The 20,911-nt window shown below is 34.5% G+C and overlaps 2 protein-coding genes across 4 annotated transcripts; both read right to left on the reverse strand.

Annotated features, from left to right (window-relative positions):
- Window positions 1–930: 930 nt before the first annotated feature.
- On the reverse strand, window positions 931–3,801 carry LOC110645737 (receptor-like protein EIX1). The gene has a single exon (XM_021798981.2). The coding sequence runs from the start codon at window positions 3,799–3,801 to the stop codon at window positions 931–933; it is 2,871 nt and encodes a 956-aa protein (XP_021654673.2).
- Window positions 3,802–6,657: 2,856 nt separating this feature from the next.
- LOC110646535 (uncharacterized) lies at window positions 6,658–20,552 on the reverse strand. Of its 3 annotated transcripts, XM_021800010.2 has the most exons (21): window positions 20,302–20,552; window positions 19,990–20,142; window positions 19,742–19,901; window positions 19,190–19,508; window positions 18,707–18,838; window positions 18,433–18,625; window positions 18,198–18,328; window positions 14,776–14,988; window positions 13,353–13,519; window positions 12,667–12,745; window positions 11,437–11,961; window positions 10,977–11,344; window positions 10,658–10,741; window positions 10,468–10,572; window positions 9,987–10,238; window positions 9,679–9,747; window positions 9,204–9,428; window positions 8,604–8,708; window positions 8,058–8,150; window positions 7,388–7,504; window positions 6,658–7,188 (listed from the first exon to the last, which is right to left on the reverse strand). In XM_021800010.2, exons 1-21 carry the CDS (start codon window positions 20,396–20,398, stop codon window positions 6,954–6,956), a joined length of 3,822 nt encoding a protein of 1,273 aa, XP_021655702.2. In that variant the 5' UTR covers window positions 20,399–20,552; the 3' UTR covers window positions 6,658–6,953. The 3 variants fall into 3 exon arrangements, with proteins under 3 accessions (XP_021655702.2, XP_021655710.2, XP_021655717.2); XM_021800018.2 differs by lacking the exon at window positions 8,058–8,150; XM_021800025.2 differs by lacking the exons at window positions 6,658–7,188; window positions 7,388–7,504; window positions 8,058–8,150 and adding an exon at window positions 8,170–8,309.
- Between the last annotated feature and the right edge of the window lie 359 nt (window positions 20,553–20,911).

Raw genomic sequence — 20,911 nt, forward strand, 5'->3', positions numbered from 1 at the left:
GACCATTTATTATAAATAGAAGAGATAGCAGCCGACTTAAGGGGGCATTGAAAGGCCTCCAAAATCATTCAGCAGCCTCTCCATTCATATTTTAGAATTCTTCTTTATTTTTCTTTCATTTTTTTGTAAGCCATAAGTGGCTAAGTTTTTAATTCAGTTCAAAGGATCTAAGTTCTTTTACTTGATTTGTGAGATCAGGTTCCTAATTTAATTTATGTCTTTTTGAATATCTATTGCTTTATTATTTCTTTGTTTTTGATCTATTGAATGATTTGCTAAAAAGGCCTATTAGTTAATTGTTTAATGAAATCAATTGCTAGTTCATCTTCATAATCCGTAATTATTGTGTAAAATTGAATATGAGTAGCAATTAAGTTTTATTGATTATGATCCCAGTTTTCGATAATAACCTAAGAAAACAATAAGGTGAAATTAAATAATTTATGCTTCATAAATTATTGTTTAGCTTAACTACTTCCTATTCTTAAAGCAGTTATTAATTTGATGAAGATTGCTTAATACTAATTCAGTTAATAATTAGAGTCAACAAGAGTGCTGGGCTCGAAATGATGAGTATAGGGAAGTCGGGGGTTTACCTCGCTGTTTGGTAAATCTACGTTAAGTATTCAATAAGGGATAATTGTATTTCTTTTGTCTATGATCAAATCAATGCATTGGAATGAGAATTACATTGGACTGAAGTTTGTTTAAATTGAGATTTTCATATTTAGTTCTTGAATTTATGATTTCTTCTGATTTTGTGTTACAAACCCTCCTCTCCCCTCAATCTTTATTTCCTTTGTTTCCTTTACATAACCACACCAAAATCTAATAATTCAGTCTTCAGGGTTCGACCTGGATTTATCACTTGAAAATAATAATTAAATCACACAGGTTTATCAACTATATTTAAACATGTTTTAAAATTATTCACGAAGATCCGGTGCCTTTTTTATACAGGAACTGGAAAAGGACACGTCTCCAAGAAGGCCGTAGCATTAAAATGCCCAAAAATCCCCAAAAGCCAATGCTAAATCCAGATCCCAAACCACCATAAAACCAATTCCTGAATTCATCATTTTCTTCGTTGTCTTGGTCATCATCATTTGTTGGTCCAATTTGAGGCCTCTCATCTCCAGGACAATTTCGTATGACCGGTGGCCCACAGAGATTCACATTACCAGCAAATGAAGAAGCATCAAAGCTTTGAAGCTGAGTGCTTGTTGGAATTCTCCCTGACAAGTTATTGTAGGAAAGGTCCACCGTACTCAAAAAATGTAACTCAGCCATGCTAGCAGGAATATCTCCTGATAAGCGATTTCTTGATAAATCAAGCCACTGCAACTGCTTCAATTGGCCAATCTCCTGAGGAATCATTCCAGTCAAATAATTTCTTGATAAGTTCAGTCCAACCATAGCTAGAATGCTGGTTATTTCCCCTGGAATTTCCCCAGACAATTTGTTTTCTGCAAGATTAATGATCCTCAACAGTTGAAGTTGAGGATATTTCTCATACGTGTGTGCTCTTCCTTTCCATTCAATCACGGCCCTATCCACATATCTACCTGTAAAACCACCAGAAGATGCAGAGAACTCATAAACATAAGTGTTACTGTCGTTGTCTAACTGTTTTCTTGACATGTGGGTGAAGTTCTGGAGGCAATTTGGTATGGTTCCTGAAATATTGTTTATGGAGAGGTCCAACAGCCGAATATTTTGTAATCGACACAGCTGAAATGGTATATTTCCATGGAACTCATTAGATTGTAAACTTAAAAAGACCAATTCTAGCTGGCTTTCCCCGATCCATGCAGGTATTTTTCCAGATAGTCTATTATAACTAACGTCCAAAAATCGCAAACGACTGCAATTCCTTAAGGACAAAGGTATTTCTCCAGAGAAACTATTATTACGCAAGCCTAATGTTTGAAGCATAGGTAGAGATCCCACAGAGGTTGGAATTTTTCCCGACAAGTTGTTCTCAGCCATGTTTACGACGATTAGCTGTTCCCCATTCCTGAAACAATCATCAGCAAGAACTCCGGATAATAAGTTACCCGAAAGGTCCAGGAAATTCAAAGTCCAACCTATAATTTTACATACAGAAGAGATAGAGCCCAAAAACTTATTTTTCGAAAGATCCAAGGATAAAGCATTTGAGGGAAGGAGTGGCAAAGGACCTTCAAAAAGGTTTGAACTCAAATCTACTCCTGGGCTACCAATGAATTTTGAGGATAAATCTGGCACCATGCCACTTAATTGGTTGTAAGAGATATTCAGAAAAGACAGTCGGGGAGATAGGTCCCAAAACCACTTAGGAACAGGACCTGAAATTCCAGCATCTGAGATATCAAGCACAGAAAAGTTTTTCTGAGTTTGAAGCCATTTCGGGAAACGAGGCCCCAATTTACAGGACATAAGACCTATTACGTCCAACTGAAAAGGAGGTAGCCAATCAGAGTCGAATTTCAAAGCCAGAGGGTTGTCATTGAAGTATAATTCCTGTAATTGGGAGAGATTCCAAAAATGAGCTTCAGTAATCACACCTTCGAAAAAATTATGGGAAGCATACAAAAACTCAAGCTTAGATAGGCTCCCAATGCTTTCAGTAACAGTCCCATTTAATCTATTACCAAAAATGCACAATTTCTTCAATGAAGGGAACATTGTAAGATCAGGCAATGATCCTGTCAGTTGGTTGCCAGCGACATCCAAGACAACAAGACCAGAAAGTTGGCTGAAAGTTTCTGGAAAAGAGCCGTTCAGTTGATTACCATAGACAAACAGTTCTTTTAAGGACGAAAATCTTGTGAAATCAGGCAGCGAACCATGAAGCTGATTCATTCCTAATCTCAGAATCTCCAGTGAACTCTCTGCACACACAGACAAATGTTCTAAAAACACAGGAAGTGATCCAGTGAGATTGTTCCCAGCCAGGTCTAGTGTATGTAACCTACAGAAATTTCCGAAAAAGCTTGGAATTGTGCCTTCCAACTGATTATAGCTGAGATTAACGTGAACAAGGCTGCTATTCAAGCTAAACACCCACTGGAATACTGAAGAAGACAAATTGTTAGAAGAGAGATCTAGGACTGAAAGAGAAATGGGAGAATTTGCGCGGGAATTAGACGGCGGAATGATAGTTGCAAGATCACAGGATCTTAGATGCAAGTTTGTTAGATAGGGGTGGTTTTTAACTATATGCACCCAGTCGCTGACTTTGCCAAGGCTATTCCCACTTAAATCCAGGGTCTCTAAATAAGAAAGATGAGAAAGCCGCTCAAGGTTTTCAACTTTAGTAAAATTATTATAGCTGAGATCAAGGGAATGCAAGCTTGAGAGGTTCCTAAGCTGATAGGAGAGGGTTCCAGTGAAACCAACATTGGAAAAATTGAGGTATCTTAATTTGCTCAGGGAACCATTGAAATTAGGGAGCAGTGTCCCCTGAAAGTCATTGCAACTCAAGTCCAAATAGTTAAGATGTTGCAACTCAAGCAATGAATGATTAATTTTACCTCTCAAGGGCTTGTTACTATCACCAAGCTCGGAGACATGAAGATCAAGCATAGTGACGTGACCAGTTTGGAAGCTGCACTGGATTCCTCTCCATTTGCAACAATCTCTCTTGGCTTCTTCACTCCCCCAAGAAGAGAGATGGCCATAGTCGTCTATAAGGCCTTGTTTGAAATTGAGGAGTGCTTGTCTCTCGCTCCCTATGCACTGAATCTGACCATCTCCAACTCCTAGGTTGAACCCGCTCACAGGATCCACAAGCAGGAAGAATAAAAAAAAAGACGACATCATGACGAAGGCAACCAAGGTAAATGGCAAGTAACAGCAGCAAGCAGCAAGAATTGTTTGTTAGATAGGGAGTGCAAGAGTAAGCTCAAAACAACTTTCGTATAACTAGTCAGAAGTTTTTGAGCATTCAGATATATATACATTCGTTACTTATGAATAAATAATTCAACCTAAATATCTTCATCGTTTTCACACTATTGGTTCAAGTTATCAGACTTTGGACTGACATGCTAATGCGCGTTGATCAAAATGCTGAGGAATTTACCTGATGGGCGATTTCGATTGATTCCTACTTTTTCTTGACAAATTCAGACCCACTAACTCTTGAAAGACCCCATATGAATTTCTCATGAAATTTCTCCCATTAATAGGTTGTTAAAAAAAAAAAATTCCAATGTTTGTAGTACAGTCTTAATTTTTCATCAATTGAGATATAATTTTATTATAAAATATTTTTAAATTATTTAAAAAATAATATACATATACCTTTAAAATTATTTAAGAAAACTCAATTCTAATCATCATTACTTATTTTCGATGTTTGGCTAAACAATGAAATATTAGCCAAACATCATTCGATTGGTGCTGGTTTCTCCGAAATTTTTTCAATCCGTCTTTCCTTTTTTTTAAAAAAAAAAAAAAAAAAGAAGCAAAGGGCCAATAAAATTATGACAAGTTGACAACCAAGATACCAAGAGGGACGGAAATTCTTTTTCTTCAAAGGGCACACATTTTCGTGTGATTGGGAAAATGTTTTTCAAATAATATTATTTTATTGTATTTAAAAATATAATTTTTTAATAAAATAAATGATGTAAAATTTTAAATTACATATTTATTGTCAAAATCAATTGTCTCACGTTTTAATTTGACTCACTCAAAATTTATAAAATCGAATGTTGAATATTTGAACTTTCATTTTCTTTAAATTAAAATACAATTAACACTATATATATATATATATATATATATATATATATATAATCAAAGTCGAATCTACTGTACATTGAGTGTGGTCAATTGATTCGTTTAATTTTTTTAAAAAAACATTTAAAATATTATTATATTTAATAAATTTAGACTTATTATTTTAACTTATAAATAATTAATATTTAAATTAATTTAAATAAATAATAATTATACTTATTATTTTGATAATTGTCATTGTCAGGTAATATGTAAAATATTTAATCTATTCATTAATTTATTGAATTGTGAAATTGGTATTAATATTATCTGTGCAATTGCAAGTATTAAAGAATACTTTTTATTTTTGGAATCAAGTGAAAGATTAGCTATTAGATAATTAGTTGGTTACATATATTGAAAAATATTAAAAAAAAATTTGTTGGAAACAATCTTAAATATAAGATTATCGTGAAAATTTGTTATTTTATCAAAATTTTTTTTACTCGATTATTATTACATATTTAAATACATTATTATAATTTTTTTCAATGAATAATTTATTATTATATATATATTTTTTTTTCTCTAAATCAAGCAAAATAATTTTTTTTACTCCATTAAATTAATTTGTTGGCCCCTCATAATTTTATTTAATGTCCATTTTTTAAATCACATATTAAAGGGCAGATAATAAAAGAATCACTAAATTAGATTCATATTTAAAATTTGAATTTTTTTTGTCTTTAATCTATGTTTTAATAATGGATGTTATATATTAAATTAATAAATAAATGTTTTATGTTGTACCCTAATTAGGGAAAATAAAAATTAATCATTAAATTTTAAATTTTATAAATTCTAACAAACTTTAAATGTAAAGGTAACGGCTTAATTAAGCTTTTGGACTTGAAAAAAAAAATCCAAAAAGCAGGCGTGTTGTTTTCAATCTGAAAGTGGAATTATTTCCGCCCCGCCTCCATCACATATCTGTCGTATGTTCGACAAATGGCCTGTTGAGACGTGTTCAACACTGCGCATTTACCAACGACCAGGAATAATGACCAACGACTGCTCAAACACAGGGAAGTCCATGAAAGAAACGTCCACATTTTTTCGGTTAATTTGACTTCCATTACTACTCTAAATTCCTACGCCAATAAATTAAAATTCATTAGTAAAAAACTTAATATTTTTATATATGAGTTAACTAATATAACTTTGATTTTACATAAAAAAATTAATAATTTTTAAATTAAATAAATTAAATTATAAATATAATTAAAATGATGAATACATAAATATCAAAATAAATATTTAATTTAAATCAATTTATATAATATGGAGTTTATGATAGCTTCTGATTTTCCAAATTTAGCTTTTGTACGGTGTATGCATGTGGAAATGATCAATAATATCAGTTTGAACTTCTACCATAAACACTCTTTTTTCGCTAAAGCGAACGGCTTAACTTCTTCAACGATGGAATTGGAAACATTTGTAAGATCACGTATTGATCCTGCCAGTTGGTTATGATCCACTTCCAAGACAAGAAGACCTGTTCACCTGAGAGTTGGCTGAAGCTTTCTGGAAAAGAGCCATACAATTGATTTTTACAGATAATCAGTTCTTTTAAGGAAGAAAAATCTTGTGATATCAAGCAATGAACCATGATGCTAATTCATTTTTAAGTTCAGAATCTCCAGAGTTCTCTGCACACCCATACAAAACACAGGAAGCGATCCAGTTAGACTGTTCCTAGCCAGGCCAATTGTATGTAAACTAAAGAAATTTCCAAAAAAGTTTGGAATTGTTCCTCAAGTTCATCCTTAATTTGAATGTTTATGCACTTGATTGCAAATGATTAAAATTTCAGCGCATAAATAGTAATTACTCTTGCTGTTACTATCCCAACCAAATTGATAATGCAATGAATGGCAAAATTCAGTATGAATTTAAGCAGTTAGCACTCTACTTCATTCCATGATCTTAGTTTAGTTGTACAATCAGCAAAATACTCTTCACATGAAGTGAAAAAACGATCCCATGTGACCAAAGAACAACATCGATCACTAAACTCCCATGTTTCTATATACAAAATATTAACAAAGACATACTACAAGGAAAGAAGGAAAAAGGGAAAGGGGTTGACAGGCCAGCAAAGGAGGTCCAGCAAAACAGAACTAAGATAACTAATTCCAATTACAACATACTAATGGAAGAGTGAAACAGTACAATGCTTCATCTTAATCATCGTCATCAAAGTCAATTACCATCCTCAACTTCCTCTTAAGTTGGGCAGTTTTCATTGATGAGCCAAAAGCATCATCATCATCATCAATTTGTCGATCTGCTAAATCATCCTTGACATCAACTACCGAAACAACTGGACTTCTACTGATATTGCCAATTGTATCAGATTCTGAAGCATCATCCTGATTGATGTTGAGAGCAACATCCTTGTGAATCCCTTCTCCATCCCTGGATAGGAAAAGGTGAGGTCAACTGATGTTTAACTTGCAGAACAGCAAAAGATAATCCCAACAAAGAAAGCTTATGAACAGCAACAGATAAACCCAACTATGAAACTTTAGTCTTAGTTGAAGCTGTACGCCCAGCTTCTCTTCATCACTATATAGAAAAGGCAAGCTTTTAGGAAAGAATCAGCTTTTGAATATACCTTTCTGCAAAATCTTTAGGATCTCCATCGCCCAAATTTTCCTCAGTTACTTTCCTCTCAATGGATATTGTTGTGAGCTGTCTACTTTTTGCTTTTGGATGGAGCTTTCTTGTTTTACTGTTTCCAATAGACAAATCAAGTAGAATAACAAAACAGAAAGAGATAAGTAAAAGGCTGCCAGTGCCAGGCATGGTGATAACATGCTTAACACACAAACTTTTTCTGAAATATGAAAAGGCCACAATGCAGCACAAACATGCTTTCAAAATATACTGCCAACTCAAATTAAATGTATAATAATAAAAAAAAAAGAAGCAGAAGCAGAAACGAAAACAAGCAATCCTAAAATACTTTGCCAAATTACATTGTAGAAGTGATTTAGAAATGTAAAGGACTTCTCTCATATTTCAACTTCAACAGCAGCAATGCTAAGATAAAATATTAGTACGGATACTAAATTTATATGAAGCCTGTAGGTATTTCTTACATGATCAAATGTAATCAGGGGCAATGAGACATTATAAAGAAAATTTAATTGAATGGTAGTGTATATCTAATCTTCAAATTAGACAAAAAGAATGAGATGCTAATAGTCAAAATAAACATATATCTAAGCACAAATGCTGCAGCATCCAAAATTGTGTTTCCACAGAAAAAGTGACAGACTTACTTAAGAGCAGAGCCTAAAATTTCATCATCAGGTAACTCTCTCTCAGTATTTTGTGCCTCCCCAAACAATTTATCACCACCTTTGCTTTTATGCCTGAAAATTAGGGGGTGGGGGAGGGGCAGTCATTTAGATAAATAAACAATAGGTGAAAGCTAACCTGGAAAAAGAAACCTTGCAGTTGAAGATCTAACGTATTTTTTGAAATTTTCATGTCAAACAGTTTCCCAATTGAGAGTGGCCTAATCTGTAACCCTAGAGGTAATCACAATTACTAGTATGGGTTTGTGAAAATCCATTGAAAGTTTGAAACTGACGCCCTTTCCCCAGGGAGAACAAAGCAAAAAATTGCAAAAGTCCATCAGCTAAACAAACATCACAGTAAGCCAACCCACTGCTTCATAGTAAAAGGAATTTAATTAAAAATGGTAGAAACTTTTTTAGTAACAACCATAAGAAACAAACGAGCATTATAAAGAATAGGCCATATTAAACCACAGCACGTTCTACATTTATACATTGACACAATGAGAGAAAGAGAGAGAGTACTTGAGGATAGAGCGTAGGAATTCATTGTCGGAATCATCAGAAAACTCCTCTATGTTCCGTTTAGACGACCCATTTAAAAATCTGCCACCATCCTTGTTTCTACTCCTACAATTCAAGGATAATAACCAGTCACTTTCAAGTGGCACATGGCTTTGCAACATTAGCAATTACATTAGAAACCAGTGGATTACAAAGATCATGAAACAGGTCACCATGGGCAACAAATATATGAATTAAGAAAGCAGGCTGCTCACTTTAAACAAAGAAGTAGTGAAGCAAAGATCTACTTTAGCCAATGGAAAAGAGAAAAACTAAAAATGTCACTTAGAATACAAAATACATAATGCAAATATTGGGAAAGGATCAGCCAAGTTTCATCAAGAACATATCTTAAGTGACCATACTGGACTTATGAAGTTTCCATTTAATTCACAGTTCGCATTGCCACATGGGAACTTTTTCATGAATGAGAGACTCCCCAACTTTCAATAGATACAAAGCCAAGCACCACAAACACCTAGAACTAATACCAAATAGGAATCTAGATTGCATAAATTATAAGAAAAATACTCAGAAACACTACCATAGTCCAAAAGATACCTATTCCTCAATGATAACAATGTTTCGTCGTCAGAATCCTGTCTTGCAACTGAAAGTTCACTCGGTTCCTCATATATTCGATGCATTTTTGCATCAGACCTCTCCTGCCGAGGAACACGCAAGCCAAGTTGCTTGAGTTTTCGAGAAATTTGTGCAGCTGTGAAAGAATGACCAGCAGGCAGTGCCTTTGCAATCATAAAGCTGCATCTTTTGTGCTCTTTGAACCTGAGCACAGTATACAAAGAATAGGCTAAATATGTCTTTCAACACGAAGGTATAGCTCCATTCCACACAATTCAAGCTCTTTTATGTTAGAAGATTAAGAAGATAAAAAATCAAAGATAGAACAGTTATTATTTTTTATTGCAAATTTAACATCTTACATGGTGGAAATAAAATCAAAGGACATATCATGTAAAGAATAACAGGATTAAATCTAGAATATATAAACTGTATCTATTTAATCAGTACTCACTGCTCAAATAAAGCTTTAATCATTTCCTCCTGATCTTTGTTAAAGGCACGCACTCTTTTCCTAGTGGCCCTGTTAAAAGCAAGGATGAGCATATCAACCTCAATAAGAAGGAAGACTGTTTTTACCAAAACTTCACTCCATATTTTAGAACATGCATTAGCATACGCTTCATATAATGCCTTCCAAGTTAGAACTGCTCCCAGACTAAAAAGACTCAATCTTGCACAAAAAGATCTGAAACCTTGAATATAAAATAAAGTATGTAAACTATGAAATTTCAAAAGCAAGAATGCCCAAAAAATACTTACAAGGATTTCCTCAGCATAGTCCCTTCAAAATCAATTGAGTTATGAAGATCACTTTCTTTTTCTGTTGTCCTTCCTTTGTCCCCAGGTTGATCAGAAATAGAAGTTGTTTTATCAACATTTCTCATCCTTTTCTTTGATGCCACTTTTAATCCTAGTTGTTTGAGCTTGTTAAAAACTTGTGCAGGTGAAATATGACAAGTGGGATCTAGGGATTCCGCAATCAGACAATTACAATTCCCATCATCCTTGAATCTGCAGAAATCCATTCAGTTAAAACAGATGTAATGAACAGAAAAAAGGTGTAAGAAAGTCATGAATCAACCTTCATGGGAAAGGCAAAACAATTATACAATCAATTTATCATAAGAGAACTATGACCAACAATAATACGCTGCTGCATCCCTCGTGAATGCATTGATGTATCATGAAATTTTGCAAGGCAATGCTTGTAATTCTTTCAGTTTTGCCAAGCCGCACTTACTTCTCATAGAGATCTCTTATTCTCATTTCCAACTCATCAGTGAGAACAAATCTTCTCTTTCTTTTGGAAACCCCTTCAATTTCACGTTCAGTGTTATTTCCTCCACTACACCAGCCAAATGCACAAAGTAAGATCGGGAAAAGCTAAAACTATAAAAAAAACATATCTAGGTTTGTCCAGAACATCGTACTAGTCGGAATTTCCTTTCCCATCATCACTGCCCTTTGAAATAGGTGAGATATCTTTCTGCACTTCACCAAAATTATCTTTCACCCTGGACAAAAGATGGCAAGGTAAATCTTACAATTAAGATATTGCAGCATCTCCAGCCAATCAAGAAAATTTTCAATATATTGAAGAAAATGTCACTTTCCCAAAAAGACAGAGTACTGATAATTTCCTAAAAAATTTAAATTAAAATTCCAAAAAAAGTAAAAATTTCTTAACTTCCCATTAATAAATAAATGTTTATTGTTATAGTTAAAGCAGGGATAATAAACACGTCTCACTTCTGATATGGCTCATGTGAGATCACAACATCTGCTTCATCCTCACCCAGTGCATCTGCTATGTTTCTTGGAACCCATCCCTTTCCCTGTGAGGACCCAGTTTCTCCCTTCTCCAAAACATTCCCCCAACTTCTAGTTTCCTTCCTTATATGGCCAAGCTCATGCAATAAATATTCAGCATTAATGTAATGGCACTCTTTGCGGGACTTCCAAAAGAGAGCTTCCACAAATAGAAGGGGTTGATTCTTCATTTTTCTTAGCATTCTTCTAACAAAACTTGTCAGGAAATTAACAATATTTGCATATTCCTTGCATGGACGTGACTTTTGCTCATCCAGGATGTCATAAAATGTTGTGAGTAGTGATAACTGCACAAATTTGTCCAAACATGATATTCCATGTGTGATGATCGTATACAACAATATGAAAATCTTAAGGATGAATAGACTTCTAGATTAACCTGATATAGCATTGGAGAAAGATCCAGGTCATCAGTGATCCTCTGCAACATGCGTATAATGTAGTGATTTGTACTAATGGAGTTACTCTTGTAGAACCTAAGCAACCAGCACAAATTCCGAATGATGTTGTGATTTGCAAAAGCTGATACAAAGGTAGAGACCTTAAAATCAACTTCATAATTTGCAGCAGGCTGCTCATCACCAGAAGAATCATCAGAGCTGCAAGAAAGATCATAATCCACATGATCAATCTTTCTGTTATCCATTAGAGGCAGATTCCCCATCTCTGGTGCAACTATTTCAGGCTTGTCAACCTGAATATCAGTGTAGATGCTTTCTTGATTATCAGAAGTTGCGTTCTCTTGGCTTTTCTCTTGCAATATGCTCAAACCAGTTGGTTGTTCAGTATTAGAAGAAAGATTCTGATCCTGACTGTTGGATTCATTTACGGACAGTTCATTTTCAGTTTCCTTCTTTTCACTCGACACTTTCTTCTTTCTAACCTTCCTTGATTTCTTAGAAACCTTAATTATGAAACAACGGTTTTACCATTGATGATCACTAAAATAGAAAAAACAGAAAGGAAACAACAAAATAATTTCTAAAATAGAAGACCAGAGATGCAATGCAAACTGATTACAACATCTCAAGCAAGCAGAAACAACAAGAAATGTGTATATACAGGAATTCTGTGTGCCAAACAAATAGCATTTTCCAATAAAGAATCAAACAAAAATTTTAAAATTGACTTTCAAGGAGAAAGTTTTCAGGCTTGAGTTCACAGGAGGGGTAAGAAAAAGAACTCCTGCCATAGTAGTATTGCTGATATTGCACCAAAAGTAAAAGACCACAAACAGGCTCACAAAACCTAGCAATATTAACATGACTTACATAAGAGTTTTTTCAGACAATGAATTAATGAACTTAAAAGCTTTAGTAGTACCATTAAATAACATCCATCATAAATCATTATTAATTTCAGAAACAAAGAGAAAATTATCATACACCTGGTAGATTTGTGCTACAAGTACCAGTTAATTATACTTGTTAGACACCTAAATTTTGGTCATACAAGTAGCATAACAAAAAAAAGTCTTTCTAATGCAGCAGAATGACTTAGTCCAAGTCCATTTCTTACAGGATCTATTTTACTAAAATAGCATTCTTTGCATCTGCCTAATGCATTGAATTCAGGTTTAATAAAATAGCATACAGATGAGCTTACTTACCCTTAATGTGCCACGAGATTGAAGATTCTCCATCAGTCTTGCAATTACATGAATCATTTCCACTAAATCTGCAAGATCACTGACAAGAGAAAACAAAAAAATAGAAGAATATGACATGAGTCGCAAGATCTTGGAGTGACTTGAAAAAATCACATAAATCATTAATAGAGATATCGGGAAAAAGATGAAATAAATAAAATTCAATCAAATTGATTAGCTTAACTAAAATGTCAAGTTGCAAAAAGATGCATTTACTAATGATTGATGTCAAAGAGATGCTTCCTTTGCATATCTAGTGAAAAATGGATTTTAAGAGAAATGTAGAGAGCAAACACATAGTAGCATAGAAAAGACTGTCACAAAAAAAGTGGATAAAAACTCATGCAACCAATCACATAAAATTAGATAAGGACTGCCAGATAATCCATCTGGAATGTAAGTCCCCTATAATGAAAATTATCTTGATAATATATTACTCTGAAATAAAGACTGCCAGTGCCAGAAAATCCATCTGGAATGTAAGTCCCCTATAACAAAAATTACCTTGATAATATATTACTCTGAACCAATGCCTAACTTCTTATTTCCAGATTCCTATAATTTCTATGATGCAGAATTCCAAAAGCAAGAGAAAATATGCATGTTTTCTTGATGAAGTATTCTGAGGTCTTGTAAGAGAAAAAAACCTTTTGGATTGTTTGTGTGTGTTAAATGATTTGATCAGGCTCAAAAGGAACTGACTCAATCCTTGATCAGTTTGATCATAGAATAACTTGTAAAGCAGAATGCGAGCTGTTCGAGGCTCCCTAGAATCTTCAGGCAATAACTTAAGAACCAAATCCAAAATGCGGATCTGCATGAAAGAAAAGCAACAACTTAAGCACCTATGTAACATGCAAATCTTCATAAAAGGACATCTAGAGAAGATACAACCACGATATAACCACATTTTTATGCCCACTTTAAGGGCATTAACTTAAGAGAACTACAAGCTTTTTCAATCTTTACCATGTTGAGAACTTGGATTTGGAAATGATGCCCTAACAGAAATTATCATCTGCAAATGAAACACAATTTCAACTCCAATTTGGACATCATCTACAGAGAAAAAGCCATGTGTTGCAGAGAGTTTCAGCATTCATCTGGCATCATAAGATGATCTCTTTCTTCTCTTTTACTCTATGTTCATTAAATATCAAATCCAAAAATGTTCTGTTGCGCATCTTTGCAAGATTCATAGATAAGCTTATGTAAATACTGCACTTATATACAGCATATTTAAGAGTCCTCAAATCTGACAAGACTTGTCCAAGGAACCCTAGAACTAACTCAACTCAGCTCAACTAAACCTTTATCCCAAATATTTGGAGTCAGCTATATGGATTCGCTTTTTACACTCTAAACGATTTTGGATTAAATCCTCAGAAATATGTAATACTTCTAGGTCATATTATATTACTCTCCTCCAAGTCAATTTAAGTCTATCCTTTTTTTCTTTCTATCCTCTAACCTAGTGTGCTCTACTTGTCTAACTGGAAACTCCGTATGTCTACGCTTCACATGACCAAACCATCTCAATTTCCCTTCTCTCAACTTATCTTCAATTGACACCACTCTTACCTTTTCTCTAATACTCTCATTACAGACTTTATCTAGTCTAGTATGGCCACTCATCCACCTTAACATTCTCATCTCTGCAACTCTTATTTTAGACGCATATGACTCTTTCAGTGCCCAACACTCACTACCATATAACATAGCCGGTAGTATAGCTGTACGGTAAAATTTTCCTTTCAACTTATTGGAAATTTTACGATCACATAAAACTCCCGTGGCACGTCTCCACTTCAACCATCCGGCTTTAATCTTATGACTAACATCCTCCTCACATCCCCCATCTACTTGAAGGACTGAGCCTAGATATTTAAAGTGATTACTTTAGAACAGTACCACTCCATTCAAACTAACTCATTCCCTATCACCAGTTTGGCCTTCACTGAACTTGCAATGCATGTATATCATAAAGTATGAACAAAGGAGAAGGATGAAAATGAAAAGCATTCATCTGATAGGGTCATGAGAGAGAGAAAGTCAATAAGTATAATTTACCATAATTTTCATCAGCGAGCCCGCCGCAGATAAAAATTTGTAATCGTTTGTTTCCTTCAAGCCATCAAAAGCATTGTGCCACCTTGAAATGACTATTAGAAACATTGATTCATTCATTGATGCTGCAATTGGTCCACATATATCACCCTTGAATAATGTGCTATCAGTACATTCATTGGACAGGCCGTGAGAATTGTCCTTTTCCATGTTCGGCTATTAAATGAAAAAACATCCACAAAAAGAGTGATGATGTTAACTAGTTTTTGAATGAGAGATATGACAAGCTAGTAATCAATACTACAGAACTGTGCACACAAATAAACACTACAAAATTTAGGATAAAAGATAATATGTAGCTTTTCATGAAAAGATGGTGACTACTACTTGCTTATACAGAATGATCCAATAACACCATTTTAAACAATTTAAAAATAAGTTTGAGCAATTGCAATGCATCCTTTAAAACTCAACTACTCATATTGAATCCTTCATGGCGGGACCTCTAGAAGAATTGAGACAATGCTGAGTTCTTGTCCAATTATTTTCCTTTCATGTCCAGTAATAAATAATCAAACCACCATTTTGTTTGATTCAAGAATTGAGACAAACAAATATTGATTTATTGCTAGCTAAAAGCAGTTGTTATGATTAAGGAAGTAGAGTAGTTAGTAAGTTGTGAGGGGAAATATAAGAGTTACTAGAGAGGGAGGAAGTAGTTATAGAACTGTTAGAGATCTACTGTAATTAGTTGAGTGTGCCTGTGACAGTTATAAGAGGGGACTGAGTTTAAAATGTAGGAAAAGCACTTATATTTCTCATTCAAGAATCAAATACAAAGAGTTATCTCTCTTTTTCTCTATATTCTCTCTAAATTTTCCCCCCTTTCTACTTCTTGTCTCAACCAAGTCTCTTTCTAGCTTCCATTCTCTATTTCTGGATTAAGTGCAGATCTGATACATAACAAATTGGTATCAGAGCTTGGTTCCGAGTGGGCTTAAGTTGAAAAACGGTTCATCTAAGTTGCGTCCAAGCCAGAATCAGGTTTCTTTCTGATCTTCTCTCTTTCTCTCTTCTTTCCCTCTAAATTTCTTTCCCTTCTACCTCAATTTCTTCTTCTTCTTACCCAAAATTTTCTTCCCTTTTTCCCTAGAAATTTCTTTCCTTTCTTTCCCCACTGTTTCTTGCTCCGTTTCTTCTTCTCAACAGAACCCTGTTTCTGTTCTATTTTTCTTTTGAGAATCCAAATTCCCTTCTCGCTATCTTCCTTTCGTTCTTTTTCTTTCTTTCTTTATTCCTTGAAATATAGATTTCTTTCTCTCTCTGTTTCTTTCTTCCTTTTCGAGTTTTTTTCTTTCCCAAGAACCCTGAAATTAGGGTTTCTTCCTTTAATTTTGGAAACCCCTCTTTCTTCCTCAAATTTCTGTTTCTTTTCTAGAAATTTTCCATCATTTTTTTGAAATTCTTCTCTATTCTTGATCTTTCTTAATCTTTTCTTTCCTTCTATGCTTTCTCTTTGTTACCAATTATTAGCTCTGAAACTCTGTTAGGGTTTCAGATCTAGTACGTGGAGAGACTAATTCAATTTTCAGCTCTTGTGAGTCAGAAATATGACTAGATCTGTGACAGTAAGTCAAGAAATGTTTAGGATTGCTGAATTGGAAGAAAAGATGAGGGATTTCTGAGAAGTGTCTCAGGGCCTAAAGGAGGAAGTGAAGAAAACTTCTTTGGAACTCAATTCTTTTAGGAATTCGAGCCTTTATGAATATTATGATGAAAGATAAGGGTAAAAAAGTCTGCAGTAACGAGGATGAATTGGCCAGATTTGAGAACAAGGTTTCTAAGAACAAAGGATTGTTGCCTACTCCCAGAGACTTCTTTAATTCTCATCCAAAGGATGAAGAGCCAAATGAAGACCAAGATTCCTCAAGTAAAGTTTCCAATAATAATAGCAAGGGCACTGAGATGGAACAGGATTTCATTACTGAGATGCAACAGAATTTCATTGCTAATACATTTAGTGTGATTAAGGATTCTAAGGAGGAAAATGTTGAAGAGGGTGATGAAGGGCAAGCAGATAATGCAATGGGGAAAACAAGAGGTGGATATGAAATGAAAGTCCTTTGTTCAATGACACAAAGGATGATTTTGTCTCAGTTAAAAATGGAAGAAGTGTTTGTGCAGAAAATTGCAATATTAGAGATTCAAGCTGCACATTCCAAAGAAATGTTGGATTGGAAAATAGCGTTGGAGATTAAAGTTGCACAACCCACAGTCCATAAACCTGAATTTCTTCCATCAATGGGGATGGATTGGGCTTACTAATTCAGGAGGACCTTGATTTTGAGTTCTATTCTTCTGTTTTCCTAATTTCCATGGAGGATAAATGGGAGAAATTAAGAAGGCTGAAGAAGAAATTAATCTTGATGGGAGCTACAACTATAATTGTTGAAGAAGATGAATTTGAAAGATGGAGAAGGCAGAAAAAAAGGGCACATATGAAGAACCAATTCCAGCATGTAGGATATTAGATTTGCACATTAAGATTCATTATAGATCCTAGTAGTAGCATGTTGTCTATAATGGCAATATGTTTTTGCTGATTGTTGTTTCTTTCATCATTCTTGAGAACAAGAATGATTTCAAGGAGTGGGGAATGTTATGATTAAGGAAGTAAAGTAGTTAGTAAGTTGTGAGGGGAAATATATGAGTTACTAGAGAGGGAGGAAGTAGTTATAGAACTGTTAGAGATCTATTGTAATTAGTTGAGTATGTCTGTGACAATTATAAGAGAGGACTAAGTTTAAAATGTAGGAAAAGCACCTGTATTTCTCATTTAAGAATCAAATACAAAGAGTTATCTCTCTTCTTCCCTATATTCTCTCTAAATTTCCCCCCCTTTCTACTTCTTTTCTCAGCCAAATCTCTTTCTAGCTTCGTTTCTCTGTTTCTGGATTAAGTGCAGGTCTGATACATAACAGTAGTGTAACAAAATTAGCAACCACAACACTAGGTGTTATCAAATGGATGGAAATATAACCCAAAGATAAAGCATTAGCCATCAATTACATTGTTGCATGAGTACTAGAATCTTAATCGTGCACAAGAGGGTAGCGCGCGGCAAACCTACACTCGCACGTTCAGTTCAGCTTACCACAGGTTATAGATTACCAAATATGCTATGAAGTGGAGGTAAAATGTTCAAAATCTCTTATGGTATTTAAACAAAAGTAAGGATGACATGTTTGGACTAACATAATTGGCACAAAGGTTGATTATATGTATATCAAAAAAGCATTATAATATCCACCAGAAAATAGAAAAAAGAAAGACAATGTGATTGCAGGCAGCCATAATATCGATCAGAGAATAGAAAATATCAGTAGTTAAGGACACAAATAAAGATAAGTACTTCCCTATCTCACCTTGTACGTTAAAAACTTGTGATATTGGAAAGAAGTAACAAACTGAGCAACCTGGAAGAAAACAACAATATCACTCTTCTGCATCGCATGATGCTCCTTTTCAATGTCCTCACAAATTGTCTGCATCAAAACTGATATACATTTGGTTGATGTTAAAAATTAATAGCATAGTAAAGAAAAATAAAAACAAAGCAAAGAAAAGATAAAAACAAGACATCAAATTCAGAAGATATACCATTGTAACCTCCTGATAAGAACTGGTTCAGAAAATCATGCAGCAACACCAAAATGTTATCCTTCATGGGAGGAAATCTCGCATGGTCCCACACAATCTTTTTAGTCAAACTCCTTTGAATTTTATGAGGTTTGAGCAGGATACTCTGAGAAGCAGAGCTAGGATTTCCTTTGCATACTGCCTTAGAACCATCCTGTTGAATAACTACTGAATTAATATTATAGAAAATAATATGAAACCCTTCAAAAGCATTGCTTTTACCGCAACTACCCACCATATTAAGCCTTGTAAATGTTCCACTAAATTGTGAATGACGTGCCACATTTCTGGAAAGCTTTCTTTTCTGTTCTTCCTCTTCCGTAATGGACTTGAGACTATCAAGAGAAGCCTTGGTGTCTCCGCTTACCTGCCATATTAACATATAATACGTTGATTGCCGTATAATTGAATAAATGAATCTCTAAACAAAGACATGAAAAAAAACTATGCGATTAACAATTCAAAAAGAAAATTACAATTTCCTTAAAAAGATTAATAAACTGTTAATTGATCATCTATAGATCCCACACCATTCATTTAAAAGAATGCCATTCAACATAATTTCAGTGATCCAATATCAAAATAACAAAAAACTAGACTTTAATACTTGACCTAATTTCTTATTTTCCTGTCTGCTTAAATTTCTTCCCAAATAAGGCAAGGACTTCTCTACTTATTGCAAGCAGATGATGATTAAAAAGAAAATGAAGACACCAACCTTGAAATCATTTAGATGTGCTTTGGCAATCGACTCTGACTCTTGACCCATGAAAATGTAATGGAAAATCTCCAACAAAAGTAAGTTATCCTGACGGAGATAGCTGTGAGAAACACGAACATGCTGAGTTATAATTACAATCAGGTCCAGTACATTCTCATGGAACAGAAGTTCCAGAAATCTATCTCTTAGTGACAAAAGATGGCAAGCAGATCCGCCAACTTTCTGTGGCAATGAAATGTCTTGGATGGCAAGAATGTTTCGAAATAGTGTGAGTACCAGCTGGACCAATTTCCAGTCATCCTCAGTGAATGATTCACTGTAGCAAATGGTGTGTGTTAGTTATAAAACTATAAGAAAACATTTATAAACATTGCACGGGAAGAAACAAGCTAAAAGTGTAATTATGAAAAATGAAAATGGAATATTGCAAACAATCAGATGGTCAGAGCAAGCAAAACTGAAAAGGGTAGAAAAAGAAAATCCAGTGACTTTTCTGGGGAAATAGAGAACTGACAGTGGCAGAAAGCGATACGCAAGGACCTTTCTCACCATTCCAAATTTTCAAGCGGGCCTTCAAGTAGCGAAACAATCACTCCAACAGTGTTACTACTTGTTATCGCAGACTTCAAGTCCCAGAGGTACTCTATCTGCTGAGGGATATCAATTGATGAAGGCTCAAGTGGCATGGTAAGAAACACCAACACCTTCACTGAAATATTAGAAATGAACAAATCATCAAAACCCACGAAAATCAGCATACAAAAACAATGTATAAGAAAAACAGAAGCCGCACTAACCTGCATTTAAAACCAAGTTACGGTCATCTCGGCAAAACTGAATAATCGGAATCAAATCCTTGGACACGATCTTCCATTTACAAACTTCCTTAAAAACTTGTCGCGTTTGTGAATCATCACGCCTCAAAAATCTCAGCAAATCCTTTAAATTATCTGCAAAATTGTTAAGCAATTTCGATTATCCAAATTGTGAAAACTTCCAAGTTCCAAATAATTTACAGCCCACATGTATTGTAATTTCTTGGAATTTTTTTTTTTTTTGCCAACCAAACAAATGATTAATTGATTACGAGATTTGTAGCTGATATGTACCTAGGCAGTTCTCGCCCTTGGAGTAGCCGATACGATTGCCGCTTTCATCTTCTTCGGGGACGCCAAGACCAGAGCAAATCAGAGACAGATCTTCCATGTTCGTTTTGAGTGAGCGCTAGGTTTAGTGTAGGCTTCGATTAGGGCTTTGAGAAACTGTAGAAACTACAGACGTGAAGGATATCAGATCAGAAAGTAAAGTTGCGGCAAGATGAAATTAGGGAGAGAGAGAGGGAAAGGCTGAGGGCAGGAATGTGCTCTGTTGGCGCGAACCTATATGAAAATTTGCCCGCGCTTTTGAGTGTGAATTTGGGCCTTGAAGTGGCAGAATACGCATGTAATGGAGAGCTTGGGCCGCCTCTGAATTCTAAGCGATATCTACCTGATTTAATGCGCAGATTGACAAAGCGAGTTTCTTGAACACGGCCCAACAATATATTCACGGCCCATTAAGATATAAATGAAACAAAAAATTAGGAAATATAATTTAGAAATATTTACATATTTTGTACGGATATACGTAATAATTTACATTATTTTTCTAAAAATATTTTTTTTTACCAAACGGAGGGGAATGATTTTTATTTTTTATTAGAAATATAATAAATTAATA

This window comes from Hevea brasiliensis, chromosome 13, assembly GCF_030052815.1.
Source record: "Hevea brasiliensis isolate MT/VB/25A 57/8 chromosome 13, ASM3005281v1, whole genome shotgun sequence".
In the NCBI taxonomy this organism is placed as follows: Eukaryota; Viridiplantae; Streptophyta; class Magnoliopsida; order Malpighiales; family Euphorbiaceae; genus Hevea; species Hevea brasiliensis.